The sequence below is a fragment of the Dermochelys coriacea genome, chromosome 20 (assembly GCF_009764565.3).
Source record: "Dermochelys coriacea isolate rDerCor1 chromosome 20, rDerCor1.pri.v4, whole genome shotgun sequence".
NCBI classification, from domain to species: domain Eukaryota; kingdom Metazoa; phylum Chordata; order Testudines; family Dermochelyidae; genus Dermochelys; species Dermochelys coriacea.
In genome coordinates, this window is record NC_050087.2 from 7,865,587 (window position 1) to 7,891,694 (window position 26,108).

A 26,108-nucleotide genomic window follows, 5' to 3' on the forward strand; every position below is an offset into this window, starting at 1 on the left:
TAACATGGGGGCAGAGCTGACACCTGAGGGGCCCCGCCACCCCGCAAGGCTCAGTCTCTGAGGCTGTTTGCCCCCACACAAGGCTGCCAGCTGGGGTGGGGCTGGTTAGTGCCAATTGCAGGGTGGTTTGGGGGCTGTGGGAAATCTCTCTGTGGGTGAGCCAGGCCCCAGACCCGGGCAGCTCCAGCCCCACCACTTGGGGCAGCTGGTGTCAAACCCACAGCTCCATGCTCCTCCTCTGGGCCTCCATCGCCCTCACCAGGGCCCCTGCACCCCTGTGGCAACCTCCCTGACTGATGGTCAGCAAACAGAGGGGGTGCTGGGAAAGGGGCTGCCCCTCCTGCCCCCAGTGATGCAGCCCAAAACCCTTCCCTCAACACACCAGGACCAGGGGGGCTAGCACCCATCGCTCAGGGGGCAGGGAATGATCTGGGCTGTGAGGATTGTGGGGGGAGGGGGCTTTGCTGCAGAGCTTAGGCAGGAAGCAGCAACACCCTAGCTGCCTGGGCCCGGGGGTAGAGGGACGACTTGGCCCTAGGCCCATCCCCCTGACAGCAGAGCGCCCCAGAGATGTGCCCGCAGTGGTGCTTACTTCCCACCAGGGATCTGGCAGAGGCAGGGCTGGGGGGAGCTGGCTGAGAGGGGGGGAGCTGGGCCAGCCTGACACCAGCCCATGGATTGGACCTCCTCAGCCCAGCAGCGACAGGGGGCAATGGGGGGCTGATGACTGGAGTCTGTGACAGATCCCCCCCCCCCCAGCATCACAAACCCCCCCCCAGACTGTGGGCAGTGCACTGCTGGGATAAACCCCATGTTTCTCCAGAGGGAAGGCTGGCAAGCACCCCGGTGCCCACGGCCATGGGGCACATGGAGTCGGGGAATTCGCAGGGCCTGGGGGGGTAGCTCCAGGGTCACTCCTGACCTGCACAATGGCTCCTCAGTGACGGTCTCCCCGTCCCTGGCGCCGGGGGAGCAGGCCGAGCCATTCTGGGCAGCAGGATCTGATGACAGGTCCGTGTCAGGCCCATGGCGCCAATTGCCCAGCTGAGGATCATGCGATTGACCCCGCATGGCCCGACTCCTCCCTCCAACCTGGGGCAACAGGGCCCAGGGTGGCAGCACCAAGCTCTATTCCAGTCAGTGCCGGGGGGAAGTGGGGGGACGGGCCTCAGGCTCTTCCACACACTCCCACTCCCTGGGAGGAAGCTGCCCTATTCACCTTTGACTAGGGTTGCTGACAGTCCCTTATTACAAGGGCCATCCCTTATTTTTTTTCATCTCTGTACATCAAGACTGGGAGTCGCAGAGTGCTGCTAAAAGCAGCAGAAATCTCCCTGGTGAATGTAGGTGAGTTCTTCTTAGTATTGTTAACAATAATAAATAATAATAATAATCATAATAATCATCTCAGAAGGAGGGGTGGGGCTCAGAAAACCATCCCTTATTTTTGAAGTACAAAGTTGTCAAGCTGACCTCTGACCCCCAGTGCTCCCCATCACGAGTCCACGGCCACGGGCTCGGAGAGCAGCTTGTAGCGGATCAGGAAGTAGGGGTAGCACTGGCAGCTGTCAAAGATGACGAAGATCTGTGGCTTCTTAGTGCAGTCCGTGCAGGAGTCGTAGAGGCGGCCATCGTGTGCTGGTGGGGGGCGCCGGAACCTGGGCTTGCCCTGCACCGAGCGCCCCACCAGCACCTTGGCCAGGAACATGTGGCACAGGCTGGCCTTGCCCAGCTTGGCATAAGTGTGGGAGTAGGAGGCGTCGGTGGCGAAGTAGCTGCCCTGCCCGTAAGCCTCACCGTTTTCCCCTGACACCCGGGGGTCAAAGTTCATCTCACAGATGGGCTGCACTTTGCTGGCTATGGTGCCATGGAAGAGGTGTCTCTCCATGCAGTGCCGTGACACACAGGGACGGGTCTGGGCCATGAACTTCTTCTGGCTGGAGGGGGGGACAGATTGGGGGGGTCACTGACAAGCTGGAGCCCCACCCACCCGCTTCCTTGGTGCATTGCCCCAGGCTTGGGTATGATGGGTCAGGCACCAAGAGCAGCCAGGAGTCACCCCAGTAAGAAACCGGGATCGCCAGCTGGCTAGGGACGGGCAGGGTGCCCTGGGTGGGTTCGTGGCTCCAGCCCAGCCGCATCCATGACCCAGAGCATGGGGACCAAGACCACAAAACACCAGCCTCTGGGCTATTCCCATTCCCAGCCCAGGGGAACCATGCCCCAAGATGAGGGCACTAGCGCTACAATTCCAGCAGCCATCCCAGCCCTGTGGCAGCAGCCAGATACAAGGGCACCAAGGGAAAGCCCAGAACCCACTAGCAGCCCCCCATGCCCAGCCCAGCCCCATGTCTGCCCTCCTTACCCACAGTATTTCTGCCATAGGTAGTCGTTCCGGACCCGGTAAACGGCCAGCACCATCACCTTGTCCTCTGCCAGAGTTTTGTGGAAGAGCGTGCATGTGGTCTCATAGGCCCTCTCTGCTGGTGCCACTTCTGCCAGTGTATACATGGTGCCCACTGGGGCCTTGGGAACCCAGGACGCAGGGTATGGGCCCCAGTAGGTGCTCTGGGGGTCCTCCCCAGGGATGGCGCTGGGGGAAAAGAGGGTGGCGCCTGGGCCTGTCCTGCCAAGAGAAGACACACAAGGGCACAGCTAGTGGTGGGAGCCTCTTCGGTGCCCAGGGGCAGGGATGGCACCTGGCCAGAGCACTCACCGCAGGTGGGGCGCCAGGCGCCAGGGTGGACGGAAGATTGGGCGGTGCAGGATGCGCCGGGTGAAGCCTGTACGCACATTGTGCTGGGTCAGTTTCTTCAGGTCCACATTGTACAGCCGGCCACGCAGCTCAAAGGCATGGTTCCACATGCCCTTCTCGAAGGCTGCCAGCAGCTCCCACCGCACCGGCTGGGCACAGAGAGATGCCATCATGGGACACCCGTCAGCCACGTACCCACTCCTGGCCACGATGCTCCCCAGCCATGCAGCACCACCACCTTCCTTAGCTACGCCCCTCCCCAAACCATGCCACTCCCCCAACCATGCAGTGCCACAACCCTCCTCAGCTACCCCAGCCACACAGCCCCTCCCCCACCTACACAGCCCCACCCAGCCCGGCCACACCTCCAGCCACACAGCCCCTCCCCCTTCCCAGCCACGCTGCTCCCCTGGCCATCCCTCCCCCTCCTCAGCTACCCCAGCCACACAGCCCCTTCCCCAGCCAGGCACCCCCTCCCAGCCATGCAGTGTCACAACCCTCCTCAGCTACCCCAGCCACACAGCCCCCCCCCGGCCACACCTCCAGCCACACAGCCCCTCCCCTTTCCCAGCCATGCTGCTCCCCTGGCCACCCCTTCCCCTCTTCAGCTATGTCACCCCCCCAGCCATGCAGCCTCTCTCCCAGCAACCCCTGCCCCTCCTCAGGCACCCCAGGTCCCCCCAGCCACACTGCTCTTCACCCCGGACCACTCAGGCCTGGCCTTCCATTTCTTTCCCCCTGCATCCCCCACACCCGCTCCTCTCCTGGGATCACCCCCCCTTCCCTCACCTCCTCATACACGAGCCACTCGCCCCACTCCTCCCAGTACACCTGCCACTCAACGGGGAAGTAGGGGCTGCGGCTGGGGTCACCGCTGTTGGAGAGGCGCCGGACGCGGTCATAAAGCTGGCTGGGCTTCAGGTCCATGGAGTTCAGGTTGAGGGTCCAGGATGAGCCGGCCCTGGAAGGGGGGGGCAGCAGAGAAGTCACCAAGGGGCAGGAGCCACAGGCAACGCCCCCCCCCCCCCCATGCTGGCAGTGAGTAGCTGGGTGATGCCTCCCTCTCTCCCTCCATCCTCAGCCAATGCTATCCTGGTGGGAGGGGCTGGGACTGGAGCACCCAGGAGCTCCCCCCACAGCCAGTGCTCCCACCCGCTCCCCACGGCACCCCCTGCTGGGCCACGTCCAATCAGCCACATACTTGTCCACGAGCTCCACGCTGTGGTGCCTGGTGCTGCAGTAGAGGTTCTCCAGGTGCTGCTGGGCTGACGTGCCAACGCTCAGCCACACCCCGTCTGCCTGGCGCCGCATCTGCCAGTGGAAGGGGTTGGGGGTGTGATGGCGCAGGCAGCGCTCCCACTCCAGACACTGCCCCAGCAGGAAGCTGTCGCAGATCAGGATGCCGTCTTTCTGGTGGACGTGGACCTCCTCTGGACCAGCCAACTCCAGGACCTGCCCGCCCAGGCCGTGCCCCTCGGGCTCCAGTGTGAGCAGCAGGGGGTACTGGGCCAATCCCAGATGCGGGCGCTTGGGCTTCTCTGCCATCTTGATCAGTCCCTAAGGCAGCGTGGGGGGGCGGAAGTCAGGGCAGAGATGGGACCTGATGGGAAGCCAGGCCAGGGCTGGGGGCAGACTGAGCCTGGGATTTGGGATACTGGGGAGCATCTGGGTGCCATTGGTTGGAGGGGCACTGGTGCTGGAAGGAAGAGCAAGGATTTTAAAGGGGATGCTGCCCCCGGAATCAGAGAATCGCCTCAGGCGGGGCAGGGGGGGTCAGTGTTGGCAACCACTTGCCCCAGCTCTAGAGCACCCCAGCATCGGGATGCGTGTATAGGAGTGTCACCCCCAGTCTACAGGTGGGGAAACTGAGGCTCTGGGCCAATGCAGGGACATGCCCAGCAGGTCGGTGGCAGAGCTGGGAGAGGACCCCCAGCCCACTCGACTGGCCTCAATTCCTTGGCCTGCTGCAGTCCCACCAATTTCCCCTTATTATATTGGAGAACTACCCCAAGTCTACAATCAGCAGCCCCTCCCACGAAGCCGAGTCCCCCAGAGACCTAGGGAGCCCCTGCAGATCCCAACTGGGCCCATAGAGGGGGGGCCAGGGGGTACACAGCCACAGAGGCAGCACTGCCCAGTTGTCAGGCTCCTAAGGGAGACAGAGCGCCCCATCCTTCCCAGCAGCCTCATGGCATTGACCCGGGGGGGGGGGATGGGCCTGGGTCCCAGGGGCAAACAGAACATCTCCTCCTCCCCCCCCTTGGGGTGCGTTGATCCCCCAGCCCCACCTCTCACCTCCTCTGCTGGAGTGTTGTAGTTGCAGACTCTTACTTTTGCTTTTGCTTTGCTGGCCCTGCTGAGTCACAGGGCTCTCTCCCACCAAACCGTCAGCATGCCATCTGCATGCACAGAAAAGGGGGGTTTGGGGCTTCCCCCTAGCTCCTGTTCTAAGCCTCTCCCTGCCTCTGGATTTCAGGGAGAGAAGTAGCTCAGGGCCTGGCCCAAAGCCGCACCACTAGGGTTGTCAACTTTCTAATCACACAAAACCGAACACCACGCCTGCCCCGCCTCTTCTCCAAGGCCCCGCCCCTGATTACTTTATCCCCCCCTCCCTCCATTGCTTGCTTGCTCTCCCCTATCCTTACTCACTTTCACCAGGTTGGAGCAGGGGATTTGGGTGTGGGAGGTGGGTGAGGGCTTGGGCGGGCTCGCTCGCTCAGTCTGGGGTGAGGCTGGGAATGAGGAGTTTGGGGTGTGGGAGGGGGCTCTGGGCTGGGGCTCCAGGTGGGGCTAGAAATGAGGGATTCAGGATGCAGGAGGGATCTAGGATGGAGCAGGGGATTGGGGCACATGGGGGTTGAGGGCTCCTGCTTGGAGTGTGGGCTCTGGGGTGGGGCCAGGGATTAGGGGCTTGGGATGCAGAAGGGGGCTCCAGACTGGGGCTGAGTGGTTTGGAGTGTGGGGGGCGGTGGGAGTTCAGGCTCCGGCTGTGCCGCTAACCAGACTTTTACAGCCCCGTCAGCAATGCCGACAAGAGCCACCAGGGTCTCTTTTCACCTAGGTGTTCTGATGGAAAACTGGACTGCTTGCAACCCTATCCACAGCAGGTTGGGGGGCAGCACTGGGAGTGGAACCCTTTCTGCATATGAACTGATGAACACCTAGTGAGTCAGCTGTAAAGTAGGTAACTGAACCCAAGAATCCTGATTTCCTGCCCCACTCTAACCCACTAGACCTCACACCCTAGGATTTTACACACACTCACTGTCAGATTTAAGCAGACCATACATCCCGTCTTGACCTGGACAGTCCCTTTTTTAAGCCCTGTCCTGGCCGTCCCAAGTTTTTTGGCAAAAGTGGGCATTTGTCCCATTTTTTCTTGGCATCTTAATCAGTTGGCAAAAGCAAATGGGATAAATACTGACTTTTGTTAAAAAAGTGTGGTGTGGTGTGGAGGAACATGTGGGGGGGAGGGAAGTGGTAATGCTGGCCCCACATGGGAGGCAGGGGGGCAGGGCTTGAGCAAGTGGGGAGGCCGGGGTTGGGTGAGCAGTGACCCCAGCCTTGTGCAGGGGCCAGGCAGGGGGGCTTGGGCCAGCCCTGCACTGTGTCTCATTTTCCCATTGGGAAAATATGGTCACCCTAGATTTAAGGCCGTGTAAGGGGCGTGAAGCGAGGGCGTAGGAGGAAGAGGTGTTACCCACTGCCCTGCTCGGCAGATCACAATACGTATTACCAGGGGTCGGTCCCATCACCCCATTGCGCAAACAGGGAAACTGAGGCACGGGGTGGGGAAGTGACGTGTGGAGGTCACTGCAGGGGGCTGGATGAGGGCATGTCCCACCCAGAAGCTGGTAGCCTGCATGGACGGGGGGGGGGTGAGTTTGCAGGCCCTGCCCACCAAGGAAGCCCCATGGGAGCCAGTATGGCCGTCCCCCCACCCTGAAGGTCATGACCCCAGAGAGGTTAGGGTCATGACCCCACGCCGGGGGGGGCCCACACAGAGGGGATAACGACTCCTTCCGGTCATGTGACGTGATCCTGCCAGCCACAGCACAGGGCTGGAGAGATGCATTACGTCACCGCTTCACTGGTCGTCATGGGAACTATCCCGCCCTCCCCCCCGGGAGGGGGGGACTTAGCAAGTGACCGAGAGGGGCGCCTTCGAATTATCGACCACTAGCTACGAAGGGTGAGGGGCGGGGCTCTCCTGGCCACGCCCAGTCATTGGAATCGAATTTCTGGTTGGCTGGATGTGAGAAACAGGTTAGCCAATGAACGGCCAGAATGGGGAAGGGGCGGGGCCTAGAGCTCCGATTGGCAGGCGACCAACCAACGGCGCGCGGCCCCTGCCGCTCTTGCTCCACGTCGGCAGCATCGTTGAGGGCAAGATGGAGGCGCTGATCCTGGTAGGAGCGGGCTCCGGCCGGCCGGCTGGGGGAGGCTGAACCCTGAGGGGGAGAAGGGGGGTGGGCAGCGCCAGGGTGGGGGGTGGGTTTTGCTGTTGAGGGAGGCCGAGGATGGGGAATGAACTCCGCTGTTGGGGGATGGGGGGTTGGGCACTGCTATTGGGGAGGATGGGCTCCATTGTTGGGGGACAGGGTGGTGTTGGGAACTGCCAGGGGGGAAGATGGGCACCCACAGTGGGTGGGATGGGGGTTGGGCGCTGCTGTTGGGGTGGGGGGAGGAATGGGCTCTGCATTGGGAGAAGTGGGGGCAGGATGAGCCCCGCCTTTGGGGGTATTGGGGAGAAAGGTAAGAGTGGTGATGTAATATATTTAGACTTCTGTAAGATGTTTGACTTGGTACCACAAGACATTTTGATTAAAAAACTAGAATGATATAAAATTAACATGGCACATGCCAAATGGATTAAAAACTGGCTAACTGATAGGTCGCAAAATGTGACGGTAAAGGAGGAATTGTCATCAAGTGGGTGTGTTTCCAGTGGGGTCGTCCTATGTCGGTTCTTGGCCCTGTGCTAATTAACATCTTTATCAGTGTTCTGAAAGAAAACATAAAATCATCACTTAATGAAGTTTGCAGATGATGCAGAGACTGGGGAAGTGGTAAATAATGAAGAGGACAGGTCATTAATTCAAAGTGATCTGGATTGCTTGGTAAACTGGGTGCATGCAAACAGTATGCATTTTAATACAGCTGACTGTAAAGGTATACATCTGGGAACAAAAACTGTAGGCCATACTTGTGGGATGGGGGACTATCCTGGGAAGCAGTGACTGAAAAAGATTTGGCGGTGATGGTGGATAATTAGCTGAATGTGAGCCCCCAATGCTATGCTGTGGCCCCAATGGCTCAGGCAACCCTGGGATACATAAATAGGGAAATCTTGAGTCGAAGCAGTGAGGTTATTTTACCTCTGTATTTGGCACTCGTGTGACCATTGCTGGAATCCTGTGTCCAGTTCTGTGCCCACAGCTCAAGAAGTATGTTGATAAATTGACAGAGAGCTCGGAGAAGAGTTATGAGAATGATTAAAGAATTAGAAAACCTGCCTTGTAGAGGTAGACCCAAGGAGCTCAATCTATTTAGCTTAAGAAAGAGACGGTTACGTGGTGAATTGATTGCAGTCTATAAATATCTACACAGGGTACAAATAATTAATAATGGGGTTTTCGGTCTAGCAGGGAAAAGTATAACACGGTCCAATGGCTGGAAGTTGAAGTTAGACAAATTCAGACTGGAAATAGGGCATAAATATTTATCAGTGTGGGTAATTAACCACTGGCAAAACTTACCAAAGGTCATGGTGGATTCTTCATCACTGATAATTTTTAAGTCAAGATTGGATGTTTTTCTGGAAGATCTGCTCTAGGAATTATTTGAGGAAGTTCTATGGCCAGTGTTGTACAGGAGGTCAGATGAGATGATCACAGTGGTCCCTTCTGTCCTTGGAATCTAGGAGTGGGTACTGCTATTTGGGGAAGGGGAGGAATGGGCACTGCCATTGGGGATGGTAGGGGGAGAATGGGCACCGCCATTGGGTACCCCCTGCCAAGTCCCTTTCAGGCTGGGATTGGGCTGTGTAAGGCTCTGGCAGGGGAGAGGTTGCCCCAGGCCTGGTGCACCTGGCACGGGGGGAGGAGGGGGGCTGACTTGTATCACCCCTTGATGTGGGGATAGCAGGGGTGTATGCTGGGTAACACTTGCTGTGTGGGGGTTGATTACCTCCTGCTCTGGGTGGGAGTTCCCCTTCTGTCTGGACGGGGGGAGGGATTCCAGCTTTTGTGGGGGAGGATATGTATGATCTGGACAGGCCATTAACCCTGGGGGCTGGCTCCTGAGATACCAGCTGTGACAGTCATGTGGGGTCTAGGGTGCTACTCTGTAACACAGGACAGTTGTGGGTGAGAGGGAGGGCAGGGCCCCTCCTCAAAAACCAGCTGCAGCATCGCAGCTTGCTCTGAGACAAGTATCTCAAAACCTCGCATTCAGGGGAGAACATGGAAAAACGGAATAACTTAGGCCTGAGTCTGTCGAGGCCCTAGGATGCTAGGTCAGACAGGGGCAAACCAGCCCCTGTTTGGTGCACCATGTTGACTCTGACAGTTTAAATGGTGCAAAATTCAAAGGCAAAATTCCTCCTCTCCCGTCCAAACTTCTGGCACCGATGACTTCTGTGACATTCTTCTGTGTGGTTGGAGCAAAATCCCACAGCGTTCTGAAAATGCAGCAGTGTAGGGCCGTTGAAATGATCCCAGTGTAATAAATAAACCAGGGATCACTGTGCTGAATGGGGTGGTTGGCTTAGTTTCTGATTTAATAAAATCCCCCACCACCACCTCAAAAGCACCCGGAGCTGCAGTGACACTTCCCCTTTGCCTCCTCAGAAATCTGGACTCTTTGCTGCAGGCCTTAGGCCCAGCTTAGCCCCTCTGCTTCTCCCAGTACTCAGGGCCTTGACTGCAGGGAATGTTCCTGCATTGGCCCCAGGAGATTTGGGTGTTGGAGGGAGAGGTCGGAGCAAAGCACAGTTCTTGGGAGGGGAGGAAAGCTGTGTCTCCTGCACCCAGAAGCGCCTTTGACTCTGCACAGGTGGGAGGGGCTGTCCACCTGGTATAGGGCTCATGGTTGCAATCAGGAAGGTGTGATTTCGATGTCTGCCATCTTCGCAGCTGCCAGGGCTAGAAATGCCCTGGAGAGCTGGGGCAGGAGCAGTCTTTGTCCTGGGCGTTCCCAGCGTGGGTGTAGCCCTGTCTCGGGGGAATAGGAACTGATCGGTTCTGATGGTGTGAATGAGCTGGGAGAGAGTCGGGCATGGCCATTGGGACATAGGCAGCTGCCCAGGAAGAGCAGAGGGCCCCTTGGGCCAGTGGCCTGCCCCCGGTGTTCTCTCCAATCCTTGGCTGTGGAGGCTACTGCACCGCAAAACAGAAGCGGTTTAAGCCCAGATTGTCCCTCTAGCCAGGCTGCCTGGCTCTGAGACTGGGGTGGGCTTGCTCCCCACATGCTAGCACTCTGGCCACGCTGGATTCTGAGGTTTCAGAAGGGCCAGCGGGGAGAGGGCTGGTTGAACTGGTGGATCCAAGCTGGTGCCAAACTGGTTTGGACTGGACTGGTTCTTCTCCCTCTGAGAGCCTGGTCAGCTCCAGCTAGTTCTTGTGGCACTTGCCAACCAGCCAAGGCATTTTTGTGTGTGGCACCCAGGCCTGAGTCTCTGCTGCATGTTTCCAGAGTTGGAACCCAGGGTGGGGAGGAGAACGGCAGCCTGGAAGTCACCGTTGTGTCTCCCTCATCGTGGTCGGCTCCCGCGTGGTTCCCTGCACAAAGGAGAGCAGCCCACAGGCTGTTCTAGCTTGCCCAGGCCTGGCATGGCTGCCTGGGAGCTGCTGGGATCCCAGGATGTCCAGCACACTCAGTGCTCCAGTCACCCTCCTCCTGCCCCTTCAGCTGGGTGGTGGGGCTACCCCTCGGCCCCACTGCATTCCGCCCTCTTTATGCTGCCCCCGACCATTCCAAAGCATTGCCTGCCCATCTGTCCGTCCTAGGGGATTGGCTCTAGCGGAGGCCAGGCTGATGTTGCAGCTGGCTCTGAAGCACAGGAAGGGCGGGCTAAGGCTCTGGACTTGGACTCTGGAGACCAGTCACTTAGTCTGCCCCCTGCCTCAAGTTCCCGTGTGTGCAGTGGAGATCCCCTTTCCCAGCCTCCTCAGGGGTCACTCGCGAGACAGATTGCTCCGATCCTGCAGTACTGGGGCCAGAGGAATCCTGATCTAGGTCAGAGCCCATTCAGATGGGGCAGCTCAGCCTGGGGGGTGACGGGGCTAGACTCTCTCATTTGCCCTGTGCTAAGGAATGATAGCCGAGGGGGAAATGAATCTAGGGGAGTAAAAACCTCTGGTGGCTTTGTCTGTCTTGGCCAGCAGCAGTTCTGACAGCCAGGGACATGCACCTGTTTTATCTCAGTGCAGAAAGATCCTGGGCTTTAGGCTCTTAATATATTGTGCACCAGAGCCCAGCTGTCCAGAGGGAGTTGTTTCTGAAAGAGTGAAGTCGTTTTGTGTGTACGATTTTCTTCCAAGCCAAGTATCCAGCTGGGTGACCCGAAAAGCCCAGCTACTTGCGGCATGCTTCCCTGTGGGTGGATAGAGCATTGAGCTGAGTGTCAGGACTCCTGGGTTCACTTGCGGCATGCTGCCCTGCCTTGGAGCTGAGATGCTTGCCTGCCCTGGGTTCTCTGGGCAAGATACTTCCCTGCCCCGTGCCTCGTTTTTCCATCTGTAAAATAATATGCCAACCTCCTTTGTAAAGCTTTTGGAGATCCACTGATGCCTGACAATACCCGTTCTAAAGTGCCCTTCTGTGTTGCAGCCGCAGCTCCCTGCCCCTCTCCTTTGTCTGCAGGCAGGTTCTCCAGTCGCCTTTGCAAATAATAATATAAAGCCCCACCTGTATTTCTTGGCTTCTGGCATCTCTTTTCTGGCGCTATACCCTGGTTAGGGTCCTGGCAGCCATCAAAGGTTTACGCTGTAGCTGCCGATACCGCGCTGACCATCTGGGCTGTTGAGCACCTACTTGAATTGATTGAAGTCTAATTTATGAAAAGTCCAAACTAAATGATCAGAATAAACTGTGCCGTAACTCTTAATAAGAAAAGGAGTACTTGTGGCACCTTAGAGACTAACAAATTTATTAGAGCATAAGCTTTCGTGAGCTACAGCTCACTTCATCGGATGCATCCGATGAAGTGAGCTGTAGCTCACGAAAGCTTATGCTCTAATAAATTTGTTAGTCTCTAAGGTGCCACAAGTACTCCTTTTCTTTTTGCGAATACAGACTAACACGGCTGCTACTCTGAAACCTGTAACTCTTAATGTCTCGTTTTAATGGTTGGTTGCTTGAGGCTCAAACTAAAAACCTCTAGAGAGAAATTCAGGCAGCTTCTCGGTCTCCAGGCCCTCTGCCCTCCAGAAACGCTCGTTATAGATTTAAATGTGTATTTATTTGCTTTGCTCTGCAGTGCAGCATGGCTCTAGAGAAGTGTAAATCCTCCAGGGCTTCTCTTGCGTTCTCTTTGCCAGGCTTGCTTCTCATCCCCCCTCTGAGGGGGGATGGATGGAGCAGGGACTGGGCTGGGAAGACTCAGCAGTTTCAGCTCTAGGCTGCCAGTTCTAATCCAGCGCAGGGCAGCAGCTATTGTAAATTACTAGCTGGATGCAAAAGAGGCTTGTGGTTTTTCAAGCTGGTTCCTTTGGCTCATGTACACCTGCCCTCTCAGTCGGTCAAGGAGCGAATGAAGACAGGTCTCCTTGTCATCTCCAGAGAGGGTTTGGTCCTGGTCAGGGTGAGGTATATGTGGGGGTAGTGCAGTGAGGGAAATGCAGCTCTCCAGGGCTGTCCACCCAGCTGCCCCCAGAAGAACATGGCTGAGCCCCCACGTTGAAGGGGAATCTCGGGACAGTCGCACCAATGCGGGATGCAGTTAATGGCTGGGGTACTTTGAGAGTTAATGCAGAATAAAGCAGGGTGTGAATGTAAAGATGATTATTCCAGATTAACTCCATGTGTCAGGTAGTAGGTTAATATTAGTTTAACCCTTAATCCACTTTGAAAGTGGATTAAGCTAATTCAGAATAAGGCACTCTTATACCGGAGTAAGAGCATCCACACATGGAATTAATCTAAATTAACTCCCCATATTGACAAGCCCTAAAGAGTTTTTGGCCTGATTCTCAGACTCACTGGTCACTTGCAATGATGCCCATGGGGGCAGCCAGTGCTTGGCACCTCTAACAATCGGGCCCTTAGGTTGCGCACCCACCAATCAGGCCCCTTAGGGTGTCCCACAAATGGAGACCCCCGAATAGCCTGGTAGCTCTTGGCAGGTTCAGCTCCACTGTCTCAGTCTCCTGGACTGGGGATGGGGATCAGCCCAGCTTTCTGACAGGGCCCTTCTGGAGACAAAGGGCTGCAGACTCGAGCACGTTCCCTGCAGGCTAAGCCATGCTTGGCTTCTGGGGAAGTCCTGTCCTGTGAAGCCAGGCTCCCTAGGGCTGTGGAGTCAGCTGGGGAACTTGGCCACCTAGCAGTTCCTGTCCTCTCCCCCATCCCCTGGGAGACACAAGGATGAGCAGCTATGGAGAGGAGTCCCTTGGGCTGGTGCCAGGCAGCCAGTGGGGCTCTGGCGTCTCAGAAGTGGGGCAGTCCCATGCTGTACCCAGTGGAAGCCAGGCAGTAACGGGGGGCCCGGGACGGGGTGGGGGTGCCGCACGCAGAGCCCGCAGCGTTTGAGGTGAAGTTCTGTTATACACTCCGACTGTGGCTATGTGGAGGTCAGTGCATCACAGAACTTTGTCTCGAGAGCTTTTTAGCATCTGTCTCACTTGGGGTCCCCCAGGTCTCTGCTGCACCACCCAAGTACCTCCACCCCTTTTCCGTGGTCTGCAGCCCTGAGCTGTGGGTCTTGGGCTGTGTGGGGCTCTGCCGCACACGCTAAGCTGACTGCTTAGACTACCTGATGCATCAACAGCAGGCTCTCCTGGCTCCCAGCCCCTTCACCGCTGTCAACTCGGGAGCCTTTCAGGAGGCCCGACTGTGCCCTGAGGCCTGGCGGTGGGGTGCAGGGAGCAATCTCCATGTGACATGGGCCTTGATCTGTGCAAACCCCATTCCTTTTACTCTGAGGGTCTCCCGAGCCACGGGGCTGGAAGCACGGAAACGGCCGGACCCCTGATGGGCTGAATCCCTTCAATCCTGCCCCAGCGCTGCCAGCCTGAGCCCCTAACAGCCCCACTAATGCTGCTTACCTTTCTGAGCCTCTGTAGATAAGCAAGCCCCATTCCAGGAGCTAAACTGCCCCATCTTGCGCCCCCTCCCCCCACTGAGCCAGTCCCCCCGTCGCACGGTGGTGTCCCAGTGTAAATCCGGGTGGGAATCCAGCTGTGTGTGTGCCCAGCTCTGAGCGTGGCCTGGAGACTAGGGGCGACGATGCTTGGGGTGTGCCACCTCCCGCGTGCGTCTGTGGGTGTCTGAGTGAATGATCCCCCCCATCTGCTGGGTGCCGGGGTGCTGTGCTGCATGGGCAGGATCCTGTCAGCATTCAGGGCTCAGCAGGCCGGGCACTGCGGTGATGGTGCCAGCCTAGGTGGATGGAGAGTTGCCATGAGCTGGGTCTGCACGGGGCAAAGGCCACGTGGGGTGGGGAGGAGCCACTGTGGGTCACCAGCACAGGGCCGTGCCTCACGAGGGTAGATGGGAGCTGTAACAAACAGCCTGGTGGCTGGGGGGCCTGGCATGTATTGGACTGTGGCCCCGTGACCTGCGGGCTGGGAGGAGGCAAAGGGAAGGGCTGTGCCGCCCCCATAGCCAGGGTGGGCACCACTTGCCCCCTCCTGGCAGCCGCATGGGGAATGAGCTGGGGCTGGGCCGAGCATCGGCAGAGAGCCCATGAAGGGCCGAGCGCCTGGGTGGTGCTGGCTGGGCAGAGGGGCTGGGGATTGGCCCACTCTGCCCTCTTAGAGAGTCAGCTCCCTCATGGCCCTTCGCTCAGGGGGCTCTGTGGGATAGGCCTGGGGCTAGGTGGGACCTATCAGTCCTTAGAGCCTGGGGCCGAGGCCTCGTCTCAGTGGGACCTGCGCAGGCTCTCAGGGGCTGCTAGGGCCCCAGGGTGTCGCGATGAGCCCTGCTGGGGCCGCTGGGCCTGGGGCTGGCTGCTTTTCTGCCCGGCCAATGGCTGGGACCAGGGTGGATCCTGGTGGCGATGAGGGGCTCTCGTCAGTCTGGGTGACAGCCAGCGGCCCCCGAGGAGCCAGAGCCCCCATTGCCCCGGCCCCACGCTATCAGCCGGTCCCCGAGGAGCCCAGAGCCCCCATTGCCCCAGCCCCCGAGGAGCCAGAGCCCCCATTGATCCCCCCCAGCCCTGTGCTGGCAGCCAGCCCTCAGGGGGCACAGATCCCCCATTGTCCCCTCCAGCCCTGTACTGCCAGCTGCTGCCCCCCTTGTGCCTTCCGCATTCATGGCCTCTTAGTGCTTGAGCCCCTCGTCTGTCCCATGTCCTTGCGCAGAGGGGAAACGGCCCCCGACTTACTCCGTTCCCAGTGCAAATAACACCTCTAATCTGCATCATCTGACGCTGAGCAGCAAAGCAGGGGCAAGCTGGGAATAAAACCAGGAGTCCTGCCCCCCCAATCCTTTGCTCTGACCACTAGACACCCCTCCCTTCCCAGAACTAGGGGCTACAACCCAGGAGTCCTGGCTCCCAACCCACCTCTGCTCTAACCATTAGTCCCCGCTCCTTTCCTTATCTTTGAAGCTGTCAGAGCTGCCATTGCCTCTGCTCCATGCTGCAGGGCCCCGGGGGAAGCGGCTGGCCGGGGTGGGGAGTGATAAACGCGGTTGCTAGAGCTGCCTTGTGCAGAGCAGGGGGTGGCAGCAGGAAGCCAGCTCGCCCGATAGCAGCCTGTTATTTATACGCCCACCAAAGCACCAGCTGGGTGTCCTTGGTGAGCCGTGTCTGCAGCTGCTGTGGGCCTGGAGCTCCCTCTGCTGGCTGAGGACAGGGAGAGCACAGGGCTGGGGTGGCTGCAGCGAGGTGGGGCAGTGAGCTGGCTTGGGGTGCTCGGGCCTGCAGGCCTGTGTTACCGGGCATGGGGCACTGGGCCTGGCTGCAGCTTGGGCTGGGGCCATGGGGCGGCCTTGCTCGCACCTGGGGCAATGGGGGGGGCTGCACCAGCATGTGGAGGGGTCTGGCCCTGGAGGATCCTGAGTAGGGGGTGACGGCACCCCAGGGCAGGGGCAGCCAAGAGGGGTCAAGTCTGGGGTGGGACGGATGGATGCTGGCACCCAAGGATGGGGGGAGTGCCCCCCCGAACGTTCCCTCCCCCCTGCTCTGCAGACACCCTGCCGTTAGTCTAGGTCATGCTGTGGGCCGTTGGGGTTTGTATAGTAATGTGGGACCTGATCACAGCTGGAGCCTGTGGGGTGGGGGCCAGGCTCCCCCCTGATTCCATACTCATTCTGATGCTTCTCAGCGGGGCCCTTTGGTGCCCCTGTCCATGGGGCAAGCGGGCACATGTGCTGGGCGCAGAGAGGGTGTGGGAGGCAGGGGCAGCTGGACCCGGAGCAACAGTGACAGAGTTGGACTGGTTACAGAGCACCCCGACGCCAGCTGGGGATGGCCCTCTGGTCTGCAAGCCCCTGGGGAGAGGTGCCAGGGCAGCAGTATCTCTGTCTGCTGGGCAGGGGCGTCCTCCCCCCAGCAGAGCCCACAGCTGGTGCCGTCTCGGGGAGGTAAGTCCAGCCCAGTGTTGAGTACCCATCTGGGGGCGATGTGCACGTCTGCTGGGCACCAGCTTGAGAACAGCCGTCAGGGTGGGGCTGATTTTCCAGCCCTGCTGATCTGGGGCGGAATCGGAGCTGTCCCCACGAGCTGTGCCGAGATCCATGCCACAGGGCGGTCCCTCGAGCCGTCTCCTCCCCCAGCCCCACACAGGGAGCATGTGTGGGCCTAATCCTGGGGCCATGTACCCACCCCCCTGTGCCCTCTGGGCTTCCAGCGCAGGCAGTTCTGGGCTGCAGCTGCCCCACATGCTACCCTGGCGGGCTGAGCTCCCTGTGGGTGGGGAGGGTGGGCTGGAGCGGCTCGGGGCCGTGGCAGCTCTGGGCAGTGACTAGGCCTGTCTCTCTGCAGGAGCCGTCCCTGTACACGGTGAAAGCCGTCCTTATCCTGGATAACGATGGCGACCGCCTCTTTGCCAAGGTGAGTGCCCACAGGCAGCGTGCCGTGGGGCATGCTCTGGGTCCCGGGGCACTGTGGGATGGGCAGGGATGGGGACAGGGGCTGCGCTTTGGGTCCCAGGGCGCCATGGGGGAGGCCAGATGCCATGCTTTGGGTCCCAGGGGTGCCACGGGCGGGGGGCATCAGATGCCACACTTTGGGTCCCAGGGACACTATGCGGGGCGATGTCAGATGCCGCGCTCTCAATTCCAGGGAAACCATTGGTGGGGGGTCAGATGCTGCACGCTGAATCCCACAACCTTACCCTAGGGCAGGCAGGGCCCTGAGATTCTCGTTTGTGAGTGAACTCCAGGAATGGGAACATAGGGATTGAGGGGAGCAACTCTGGAACCAGACACAGGGCAAATCAAATGCCCCCCCCCGTCCTGCCAGTGCCCCTCAGTCCCGACCCACAGCCCCGGGCTCGCCCCAGCTCTGCCAATGCCCCTCAATCCTAACCTGTACCCACCCCCGGTCCCACAATTTCAAGGACGTGTGCAGGAAAACAAACCCTGCTTCTTCCCCTCCGGGTCCTGCACTGCCCGGTGCTCTCTGGCTGCCGTGGGTGTCTGGGCGCCCAGGATCCAGCCCCGAGGTGTGGTGTGAGGGCTTGGCGTCCCCTTCCCGGTGCCAGGCTGCAGGCTTTGCCCATCTGGACTGGCCTGGTCTCTGGGCCCGGCTGGTGTTGCACAGGCGCCGGGTGAGCTGTGCCGGGGCCAGGAGTAACGCCCGTCTCTCTCCCGGCAGTACTATGATGACACGTACCCCACCGCCAAGGAGCAGAAAGCCTTTGAGAAGAACATCTTCAACAAGACCCACCGGACGGACAGTACGTGCCCTGGCCTGGCAGGACGGGGACCACGGGACACCGGGGGGAAGGGATGCTGCCCACCAACACTGCCTGTGATCTCCCTGCCTGCCCGATTCCTGGGCCCTGCAGCTCCACTAACTGCAGTGGGATGGGCGCGGGGAGATGCCACGTCTGGGTCCCAGGGGCATCATGTGGGGGGAGGGTCAGACCCTGTGCTCTGGGTCCCCAGAGTGCTATGTGCAGGGGGGAAGTCGAACACTATGCTCTGGGTCCCAGGGGTGCCATGTGCAGGGTGGGAAGTTGGATGCCGTGCTCTGGGTCCCAGAGGTGCCTTGTTGGGGGAGGGTCAGATGCTGCGCTCTGGGTCCCAGGGGCATCATGTCGGGGGAGGGTCAGATGCCGCGCTCTGGGTCCCAGGGGCGCCATGGGGGGCTGGGTCAGACGCTGTGCTCTGGGCCCCAGGGGCACAACGTGGGGGAAGGTCAGATGCCATGCTCTGGGTCCCAGGGGCACCATGGGCACCTCTATTAGGGCAGGGCCATGCAATTCAGTCAGCAGCCAGCCTCGGTGGAATCTATGGGGAATACCCCCATGCCCTCCCTGCCGATGATGCTCTGAACCAGGGTGGTCTTGGGATGCCCACCTAAAACCGAGACTGGGGCCATCCCATGAACGCCGGCTTCCCCTCCCTGCCTCACCAGCAGGCAGGCACTGGTGAGCCAACCCTAGCGAAGCCTCTTTTCCCACGAGCCGGCCTGTCCCTCACGTGTGGACCTGTCCCCGCCCCCAGGCGAGATCGCCCTCCTGGAGGGGCTGACTGTGGTCTACAAGAGCAGCATCGACCTGTACTTCTACGTCATCGGCAGCTCCTATGAGAACGAGGTTTGTTCCTGCAAGGGCCCCTGGGCCTGGGGACACTCAGGGTGGAGTTAGAGCCTCGCGTCAGGGCAGCCCAGCCAGCGCGAGTGCTGAGGGGCAGGATTTCTATGCCTACAGGGGATTGTGGGTACAGAACTGGAGGCAGGTGCCCACCTAGAGAAACCTGGCCCTTGCTGAGGGACGGGGCATCGCAGCTGGCTCCTGCGGCTTGGAGCATCGCCTGCAACCCCCCCTTGCTTTCCCAGCTGGTGTGCCGCTGCCTGCCCCGTGCCCTCGGGCATGAGTGGCCTGGTTACGGCAGAGTTCTTGTAGTGCCGGGGGGGCAGCTTCCGGTCGCCACACAGGGAGCTGACCCTGGGCATGCTGTGAGGGGGGTGGGGCAGGGCAGTGGGCCCTGGAGTGAGCCACACTGAGCGCCAGATCGGCAAAAGGGCTCCATGCCAATCAGCTCCATGGAGAGCGATGGAGACACCCCATGGGCAGCCGTGGGGAATCCCCCACCATCCTCCACCCCCTATTGTTCCCAGTGGGGGCTGCGGGCGCTGGGCTTGCAAATCAGGCCCTAAAGTCTGCCCCTGCCCCCCATCAGAGCAGTGATGATGCTCTGCCCCGTCGCCTTTCCACCTCTCCTGCCAGGGGCAGCCCCCTGCGAGCAGATGGCCCCTCCCCAGTGCCTTATGCCCGGGGACCTGCTTGGGTGTCAGCAGCGGGCTTGACCCCCTGGGTGCCACGTTGTGTCAGCTGGGGGCACTTGGGGCAGGGCCTGGTCTCCCTGACCTGTGTCGTCTCCTCTTCCAGCTGATGCTCATGGCTGTGTTGAACTGCCTCTTCGACTCGCTCAGCCAGATGTTGAGGTAAGACCCCGTGAGGGGCGGCAGGGCAGGGTGTGGGGAGGGCTCTCCTGCTGCTCAAGTTCCCCCAGAAGAGGGAGACGGGGGGCTGAAGGGTCAGTCTGGGCAGTCTAGGACCATCTGGGGCTCTGGCGCGGGAAGTCGGGGCTCAGCACACTGCTGGGAGCCTCCCCAGAGCTCACAGTGAGTGGGGCACCGGCATCGAGGCCACCGCTGCTCAGACTGGGCCACTAGGGGCCTCCTGTTGCTGCTGATTAGACATGGCATGTGCCCAGATGCCATAGTGATGGCCTGCAGGGTAAGACCTGAGCCAGGATGAGGTGACCTGGAAAGGCCTGGAATGGGGGGTCCCCAGTCTCCTCGGGCCAGGCCTGGGCCAGGTGTAAATCAGCAAGGCTCCAGTGACACCAGTGGAGGGGCTGATTTGTACCAACTGGATTTCTGAGGAACGGGCTATGGACGATGTCTCCTGTTGGGCATCAGACCAGCTGCAGACGGCCGGCGGTGTGATCCTGCCAGCACCCCTCATTCCTGCTGATGGCTGCTCAGCACCCCAGGATAGAGGCCCACTCCCCGCTGTGCCCCTCCGAGCCAGCACAGCCCTGTGTCCTGCTTGCTCCATGAGGGGGATCTTTCCGGGGCAGTGGAGCCATCCCCAGCCAAGGGAGCCTAGCAGGGGAATGAACAAGCAGGGCCCCAGCTCTGCGACTCAGTTCCCTGGCCCCAACTCTCAGTGCCCCGGTTCCTTGCAGGATCACCAGCCCCACTGAGAATTGGACAGATGAGATCAGAATCCTGTCGCCCTAGCCTGGAGATGGGGGGCCGGTGCAGTCACCGGGCAGCAAGGGGGTTGGCTGATCTAGGGCAGAGTCCAGAGCACCAGGCACTATTGGCCAACCACTGCCCACCAGACTGGGTCAGCACTTTGGTTGGGTCTCGCTCTGGGCGGCTTGAACTCGATTGTGTCCAGGGTTCGCACTCCAAACTCTGCACGAACGCTGAGGGGTCACCTTTCCTCCTTGGGTTTGGATCAGAGCAGGGGAGGGGCCTAGTGGGTCAGATCCTTTGCTGGCAGAAGTCGCATCCCTGAATTCCAGTGGGGCTGAGGAACCATGTGCTCGGGACGGGGGTGTAACAATGCTGCCTGTGGGAGCCATCTGAGGTTACTCAATTAGGGTGAACTGCAAACAAAATGGGGCAGACAAACCCCAAAAGCTGGTGGATATTCCAATTCTTAGATTTGCCAAGACAGCCCAAAACAACTTCTGTATTAGCTCCCTGGTTACTCAGCAGTCCAACTAATGCAGTTCCCTTAAAGTCCCCAGCCTCAGGCCTCCATGCAGACACACAACTCAAACATATGATGATAAATTCTGAAAATCTTGTTTCATCATATAAAAGAAAAGGTTCTTCCAATCCCAAAGGACCAGCCACACACCCAGGTCCAATTATAACTTAGATCTTACCCAAAATACACACTTATAGTCAATTCTTGTTATCTAAGCTAAAATTTATTAAAAAAAAGAAGAGAGTGTTGGTTAAAAGATCAGTATACATACAGACTTGAATTCAATTCCTGTGGTTCAGATACAGAGCAGAGATGAGCTTGTAGTTGCCAAAAGTCTTTTTAGAAATAGTCCATAGGTTATAGTCCAATGTCCATATTCAGGGTGACTCCAGTCAGTGACTGGGGATCTCAATCCTTATGGTTTCCCCCTCTTGAAACCCAAAGCAGATCTGAGATGAAGAAGGATCCTGTCCCAAGGTTTTATACATTTCCAGCAGCCTTTTGGCCTGAGAAGACAATAGGCTCAACTTTCCTTCTCATACACATCATGGCAGTTAGTACAGGGTAATTTATCCATTAAACAGTTCAGCTACAGGTTACCACAACCTTCAAGAATCACTTGGACAATAACTATTTCACTAAAGTGTCTTCCTAAATTATGATGATCCTTTTTTGATCTTTGAATCAAAACTATAGCAATAGACAAGACTTGTTTGCCTACATCACAAGATCTGAGCTAACATCTACCCTTCTACTCTAACAATGCAGGCTGCATTTCAAAGCTCTGTTCATTTCCGTCTCTTCCTAACCAATCTCTAAAGCCATGGGTCAGGTTAGTCTGTGAGTTAATTAACTCTTTCTGGCCCTGTCATCTTTCAGTGAGATATTAATTACACTCATAACGGAGGTCTGAGATACTGTCAGCCCCCCTCCCCCTCCAGCACACTGGGGCCCAGCCCCTGGAGCCATCGCCCATCCAGTCCCTAGTCTGTATAACTTGGCAGCCCCCAGGGAGCGAGTGGGCCAGACCTGAGTCTCCTCCCCCCACCCCATACTGGACGTATCTGAGCCAGGCAGCCCCTCGCCAAGAAGCTCTGAAGTTCCCTCGCCAGGCAGGGGGCCTGATACCCTTCTGGTGGCAGCCTGAGCTGCCTTGCAGCATGATTTGTGGGCTGCGGCTGGTGCCCGGGCTCTCCCTGACAGGGCGCGGGTCTCGGCAGGAAGAACGTGGAGAAGCGTGCCCTGCTGGAGAACATGGAGGGGCTCTTCCTGGCAGTGGATGAGATTGTGGATGGAGGGTGAGCACCAGCACCCCTACAGAAATGAGGTTCCGGCTCCCGCTCCCCCCAAGGGGCCCAACGCTGCAACTTCCTCCACCCAGCTTGTCCTGGGCCCATCTTACCAGGCTTTTGTGTGCAGGGCCTGAGTGCTGGGGCATCCTGCCCAGCTTGAGGGGTGGTGGTGCGCGCGCGTCAGCACTGGCAGCTGGCAAGTACTCCCTGGGGAGGGCTGGAACACCCTGTTCGCCAGCCCCCCCAATTCCAGCTGGCTATTGTCATCATGTATGTCCAGCTGATTGTGAGTGTTTCGGCGTGGGCGTGTACATGTACACACTGGTTACAGCGTGTTCCCAGAAAGTGCCCGCTGTAAATGCCCAGCCCTGGGAAGGTGACATTTCTCTGAATTGAGGGAGGTTTAAATTCTTCCGAAGGGCCTGGCTGCCTAGATACACTGTCCTCAGCTGGCCAGGCTGACCCTCTGCATGTCTCTCCCCCCTCCCTGCACTGGCCATCCTGACCCTCTGCAAGCTCCCTTCCCCCCCCCCCCCCCGGAGCTCGGTTCCCCCCATCCCTCCTCTGGCCACCCAGCTCCCTGGGCAGTCCCAAGCTGTTCAGAGTCGCCCAGATTCTCACAGTCCGGCCATTGGGGATGGGGGTTTGTCCCAAGCCCTAGGCGCTGCTCCGAATTGCATTGGAGCCCAGGTGGCTAGAAGCCCCCCTACCTCCCCTGGGCTAGGCCATTGGTGTGGCGCCCCTTGTGCGGCGCAGGGCTTCTCTCACTCGGCACAGGGTTAACGGGCTGTGTGCTCCTCTCGCAGCGTGATCCTGGAGAGCGACCCCCAGCAGGTGGTGCACCGAGTGGCTGTGCGGGTAAGTGAGTGCCTCCCCGGAGCAGCCCCGCCCTCTCCCCGCTCTGAGAGCCCCTCCCCCTGGTCAGCAGCATCCTGCTGTCTCCCCCCCACACTCTGAGAGCCCCTCCCCCTGGGGAGCAGAGCCCAGCTTCTGTCCCAGTAGGCTTCTCCTTATTGACTTGCCCATCACCATGCCAACTGCCCATTCTGCCTCCTGTTGGGCACCCAGGGCAGGAGCCTGCTCCCCCCGGAATGGCTTTGCCCTACAGGGTGGGTGGGGGGAGAGGAGGCACGATTCCTCAGGACACAATGTACCCCCTGCAGCACTCCTGCCCTTCCCAGAGGCAGCCCCCAGGGCCAGCTCCTGCTTTCCAGCTCCCGGGGGCAGGGGTGGCTGTGAACCACACTGGGGCTGAGCTGGGGCCTGACTCCCTGAGAGCAGTGGGGAAGGGCCTGGCCACCTGCCCAGCCCCCTGCATTTGGAGGAAGGGGGGAACTGTGTCCCCTGCAGCACTGGGGTGGGGGTGAGGGCGGTGCCCCCTGCAGCACGGGGGAGGTGGGGTTCAGGGCAGCACCTTCTGTGGCACTGGGGGGCTGGAAGTGCTGCTCCATGACGTGTCTTTTGCAGGGTGAAGATGTCCCCCTGACAGAGCAGACAGTTTCTCAGGTATGTCCCTGTCCCTCTCCCCACCCTTCCTACGCACCGGCATCACTCCTCCAGCCCGGGCAGGCCTGTCCCCAGTCGGCTCCAGGGCTCTGCAACTTCCTGTCCCATCCCCAGATCTCGCCATCTCCAGCCCAGACCTCCCCGTCCCCCAGTCAGGCCCAGCCCAAACTTAGCATGGGATTCCCCAGGGCAGACTAGTTGGGATCCTCCCCACAGGGGCCTGGTCCTGATTTCCCTGCAGACTCCAGTGCCCCCTAGTGGCAATGCAGTTCATGGGGGGGTGCCCTCCTGATCACTTCCCAGCTAATGCCTAGAAGCATGGAGTTGGATTGCAACATGCAGCAATTGTAAACCGCCCCCAGCATGCTCCGTGCTACACGAGACCCAGTGGTGGGCACAGCCTCTGCCCTGGGGAGCCCACAGCCAGCGAGGCACACAAAGGGTGGCACTAACTTAGAGTAAGGGCCTAAGAAATACTGTGGGCCCCACGGTAACCCAGCTCCTGCTGGGCTGGGTGCTCTGAGGCAAGGCCCTTAGATACACTGTGCAATACAGCCTTAGGTGGGGGCTGCCCCGGCGCTCTCCTGTCCAGGGCTGCTCTGCCTCCAGACAGGCCAGCTGCTCATTGGCCAGAGCCCTAGACGGCAGCTTGCCCAGCTGGACAGAGTGCCCTGCCTATGCCCTGTCAGGGGCCTATCCCAGTTCAAGCTGGGCCGAGCCACAAGACAGATCTTAACCCTGGATCCGGTTCCCTTTGCCCCGTTGTGAGGCAATGCCTGGCCCAGTCATGGGGAACAGCCTGTAACTCCAGAAACTCATGGAGCCTCGCAGGATGGCAGGGGCAGATCCTACTCACCTGGTGCCAGCTGGTGCCCATGGCTGCAGGTCGGGTTGGTAGCAATAGAGGGCGTCCCTTGACCCAGCTGTTCTCCGGCCAGTCTCTCCTGCTGGATCCAGCCTGGCAAACCTTTGTCCTGCCGGCCCACGGACCCTTCCACCACAGCCACGCCGCCCCCTGGGGAGCGGCGCCCAGACAAGGCCCCTGTAGCCAAGGCTACAGCCAAGCCCAGCCAAGACAAGCCCAGGGCTCCTGAAAGAGCCTGATATGCAGGCAGCACTTGCCCCACACGCAGCTCCCTCTGGGGTCAGAGGGACAGCAGTCAGCTGGGGCTGTGGATCTTGGCATCAGCCCCTGCTCTTAACCAGAGGGCTGTGGGGTCTCTCATGCTCCCCTGCCGGGCTGTTGAAGCCAGTGGTCACCATGGCGAAGGGGGTTGGCTCTAGCAGTGGGGCTGGTGAGCTCTGCAGGGGAGGGGAGGGGGATGGTACAAGGCTGGCAGGTCACGGGAGGAGAGGATCTGCCACCCCTCCAGCTGAGCCGCCCACTGTCTGCTTTCCAGGTGCTGCAGTCGGCCAAAGAACAGATCAAGTGGTCTCTGCTGCGATAGGGCACGGATCCCACCGCTGCCCCCATCTCTACTGTGTCCCCCCCCTTGTCCTGTATGACGCACTGCCTGGCGCCCTAACACGCTGGAGGATTTTGCTGGATCTGGTGTCTGGCTTTTTCTGACCCTCTGGGCAGCCGCTGCTTCCCTAGCCCTTGAACAACGGGGAATCTTGCTTCAGGGTCAGTGGAGGTGGCTGCTGCCCAGCCCAGCCATTTGCCCCATCCCAGGGCTCGCAGGGGGTCGTCCCCCAGACTCGTTGCTACTGAAACCAAGCCCAGGATGGGATGGGATGACACCCTGGACCCTGCCTCATTGCTGCCCCTGTGGCGGCTGTGTGTCCTGGCCTAGTGCCCTCTTTGGGATGTGGTGAGGGCGGGGCGTCCTCACATCACCCTGCTTCCTCCATCTCCATTGGCTGTTCCCTCCAGGGAGTGGGACCCTGTGCACTCACTGCCACAGCAGTAGCCAGTTACAATCCACCTACCGAGGCCCTTCCTGGGCAGGAGCTGCTGATGGGAGGTCTCCTGGGCTCATGTCCTCCCGGGGGCTGCCACTTGGGTGCAGCCAGCGTGGGGTGGGCTCTAGAGCCCAGCAGCTCCCAGGCCAGGGGATAGGCGAGGATCCAGCATGGGAGGGGCATCTCCTCCACACGCTACCCAGGTGCCTTTGCTGTTAGCTGCGTTTTCTGGGGACCCAGCTTGGCAGCTCTAGGGTCTCCTGCCCTGCAATGAGGGGCCAGCGTCACTGGCACTCCTGGCCCAGCTCTGCCATGGAGCCAGTACAGTGCCAGGGGCAAAGCCACTTATAGCCAGCTTCCAGAGTGCTCAGCGCCCTGCTGTACCATTGCGCTCATGAGGGCGGCGGGGTAGTGTTCCCCATCGCACTTGCGGGGGCTGGGTTCCCCATCATGCTCAGTGATGGGGGCAGGGGGGGATCCACTAGCACCTAACGGGACCGGAAGGCTGCTGCCCCTCCTGCTGGTTGCCCTTGGCTCTCTGGGTGCCATGGGCTTGATCTTGGTGGGGGGGCATCCCCCAATTGC

The 26,108-nt window shown here is 59.6% G+C and overlaps 2 protein-coding genes across 4 annotated transcripts; one reads left to right on the forward strand and one right to left on the reverse strand.

Annotated features, from left to right (window-relative positions):
- Positions 1 to 1,428: 1,428 nt before the first annotated feature.
- On the reverse strand, positions 1,429 to 5,338 carry LOC119845890 (protein mono-ADP-ribosyltransferase TIPARP-like). Of its 2 annotated transcripts, none has more exons than XM_038378830.2 (6): positions 5,051 to 5,338; positions 3,957 to 4,312; positions 3,545 to 3,716; positions 2,717 to 2,904; positions 2,366 to 2,626; positions 1,429 to 1,937 (listed from the first exon to the last, which is right to left on the reverse strand). In XM_038378830.2, exons 2-6 carry the CDS (start codon positions 4,298 to 4,300, stop codon positions 1,496 to 1,498), a joined length of 1,407 nt encoding a protein of 468 aa, XP_038234758.1. In that variant the 5' UTR covers positions 4,301 to 4,312; positions 5,051 to 5,338; the 3' UTR covers positions 1,429 to 1,495. The 2 variants fall into 2 exon arrangements, with proteins under 2 accessions (XP_038234758.1, XP_038234757.1); XM_038378829.2 differs by having other exon boundaries at positions 3,957 to 4,451; positions 5,051 to 5,326.
- A 1,672-nt stretch (positions 5,339 to 7,010) lies between these two features.
- On the forward strand, positions 7,011 to 25,166 carry COPZ1 (COPI coat complex subunit zeta 1). Of its 2 annotated transcripts, XM_038379351.2 has the most exons (9): positions 7,015 to 7,164; positions 16,905 to 16,973; positions 17,739 to 17,820; positions 18,593 to 18,684; positions 19,480 to 19,535; positions 22,041 to 22,118; positions 22,919 to 22,970; positions 23,580 to 23,618; positions 25,019 to 25,166. In XM_038379351.2, exons 1-9 carry the CDS (start codon positions 7,030 to 7,032, stop codon positions 25,064 to 25,066), a joined length of 651 nt encoding a protein of 216 aa, XP_038235279.2. In that variant the 5' UTR covers positions 7,015 to 7,029; the 3' UTR covers positions 25,067 to 25,166. The 2 variants fall into 2 exon arrangements, with proteins under 2 accessions (XP_043362689.1, XP_038235279.2); XM_043506754.1 differs by lacking the exons at positions 23,580 to 23,618; positions 25,019 to 25,166 and adding an exon at positions 23,062 to 23,382 and having other exon boundaries at positions 7,011 to 7,164; positions 22,919 to 23,009.
- The last annotated feature ends 942 nt before the right edge of the window (positions 25,167 to 26,108 follow it).

Coding starts and splice junctions, on each gene's coding strand:
- COPZ1 (XM_043506754.1), top strand. CDS start 7,030: ATGAACGGCCAGAATGGGGAAGGGGCGGGGCCTAGAGCTCCGATTGGC. Junction 7,165..16,904: donor AGATGGAGGCGCTGATCCTG/GTAGGAGCGGGC, acceptor GTCTCTCTGCAG/GAGCCGTCCCTGTACACGGT. Junction 23,010..23,061: donor GAGCAGCCCCGCCCTCTCCC/CGCTCTGAGAGC, acceptor GTCTCCCCCCCA/CACTCTGAGAGCCCCTCCCC.
- LOC119845890 (XM_038378830.2), bottom strand. CDS start 4,300: ATGGCAGAGAAGCCCAAGCGCCCGCATCTGGGATTGGCCCAGTACCCC. Junction 3,717..3,956: donor AGCGTGGAGCTCGTGGACAA/GTATGTGGCTGA, acceptor CCCCCCTTCCAG/GGCCGGCTCATCCTGGACCC. Junction 2,627..2,716: donor CGCCTGGCGCCCCACCTGCG/GTGAGTGCTCTG, acceptor TTCTCTTGGCAG/GACAGGCCCAGGCGCCACCC.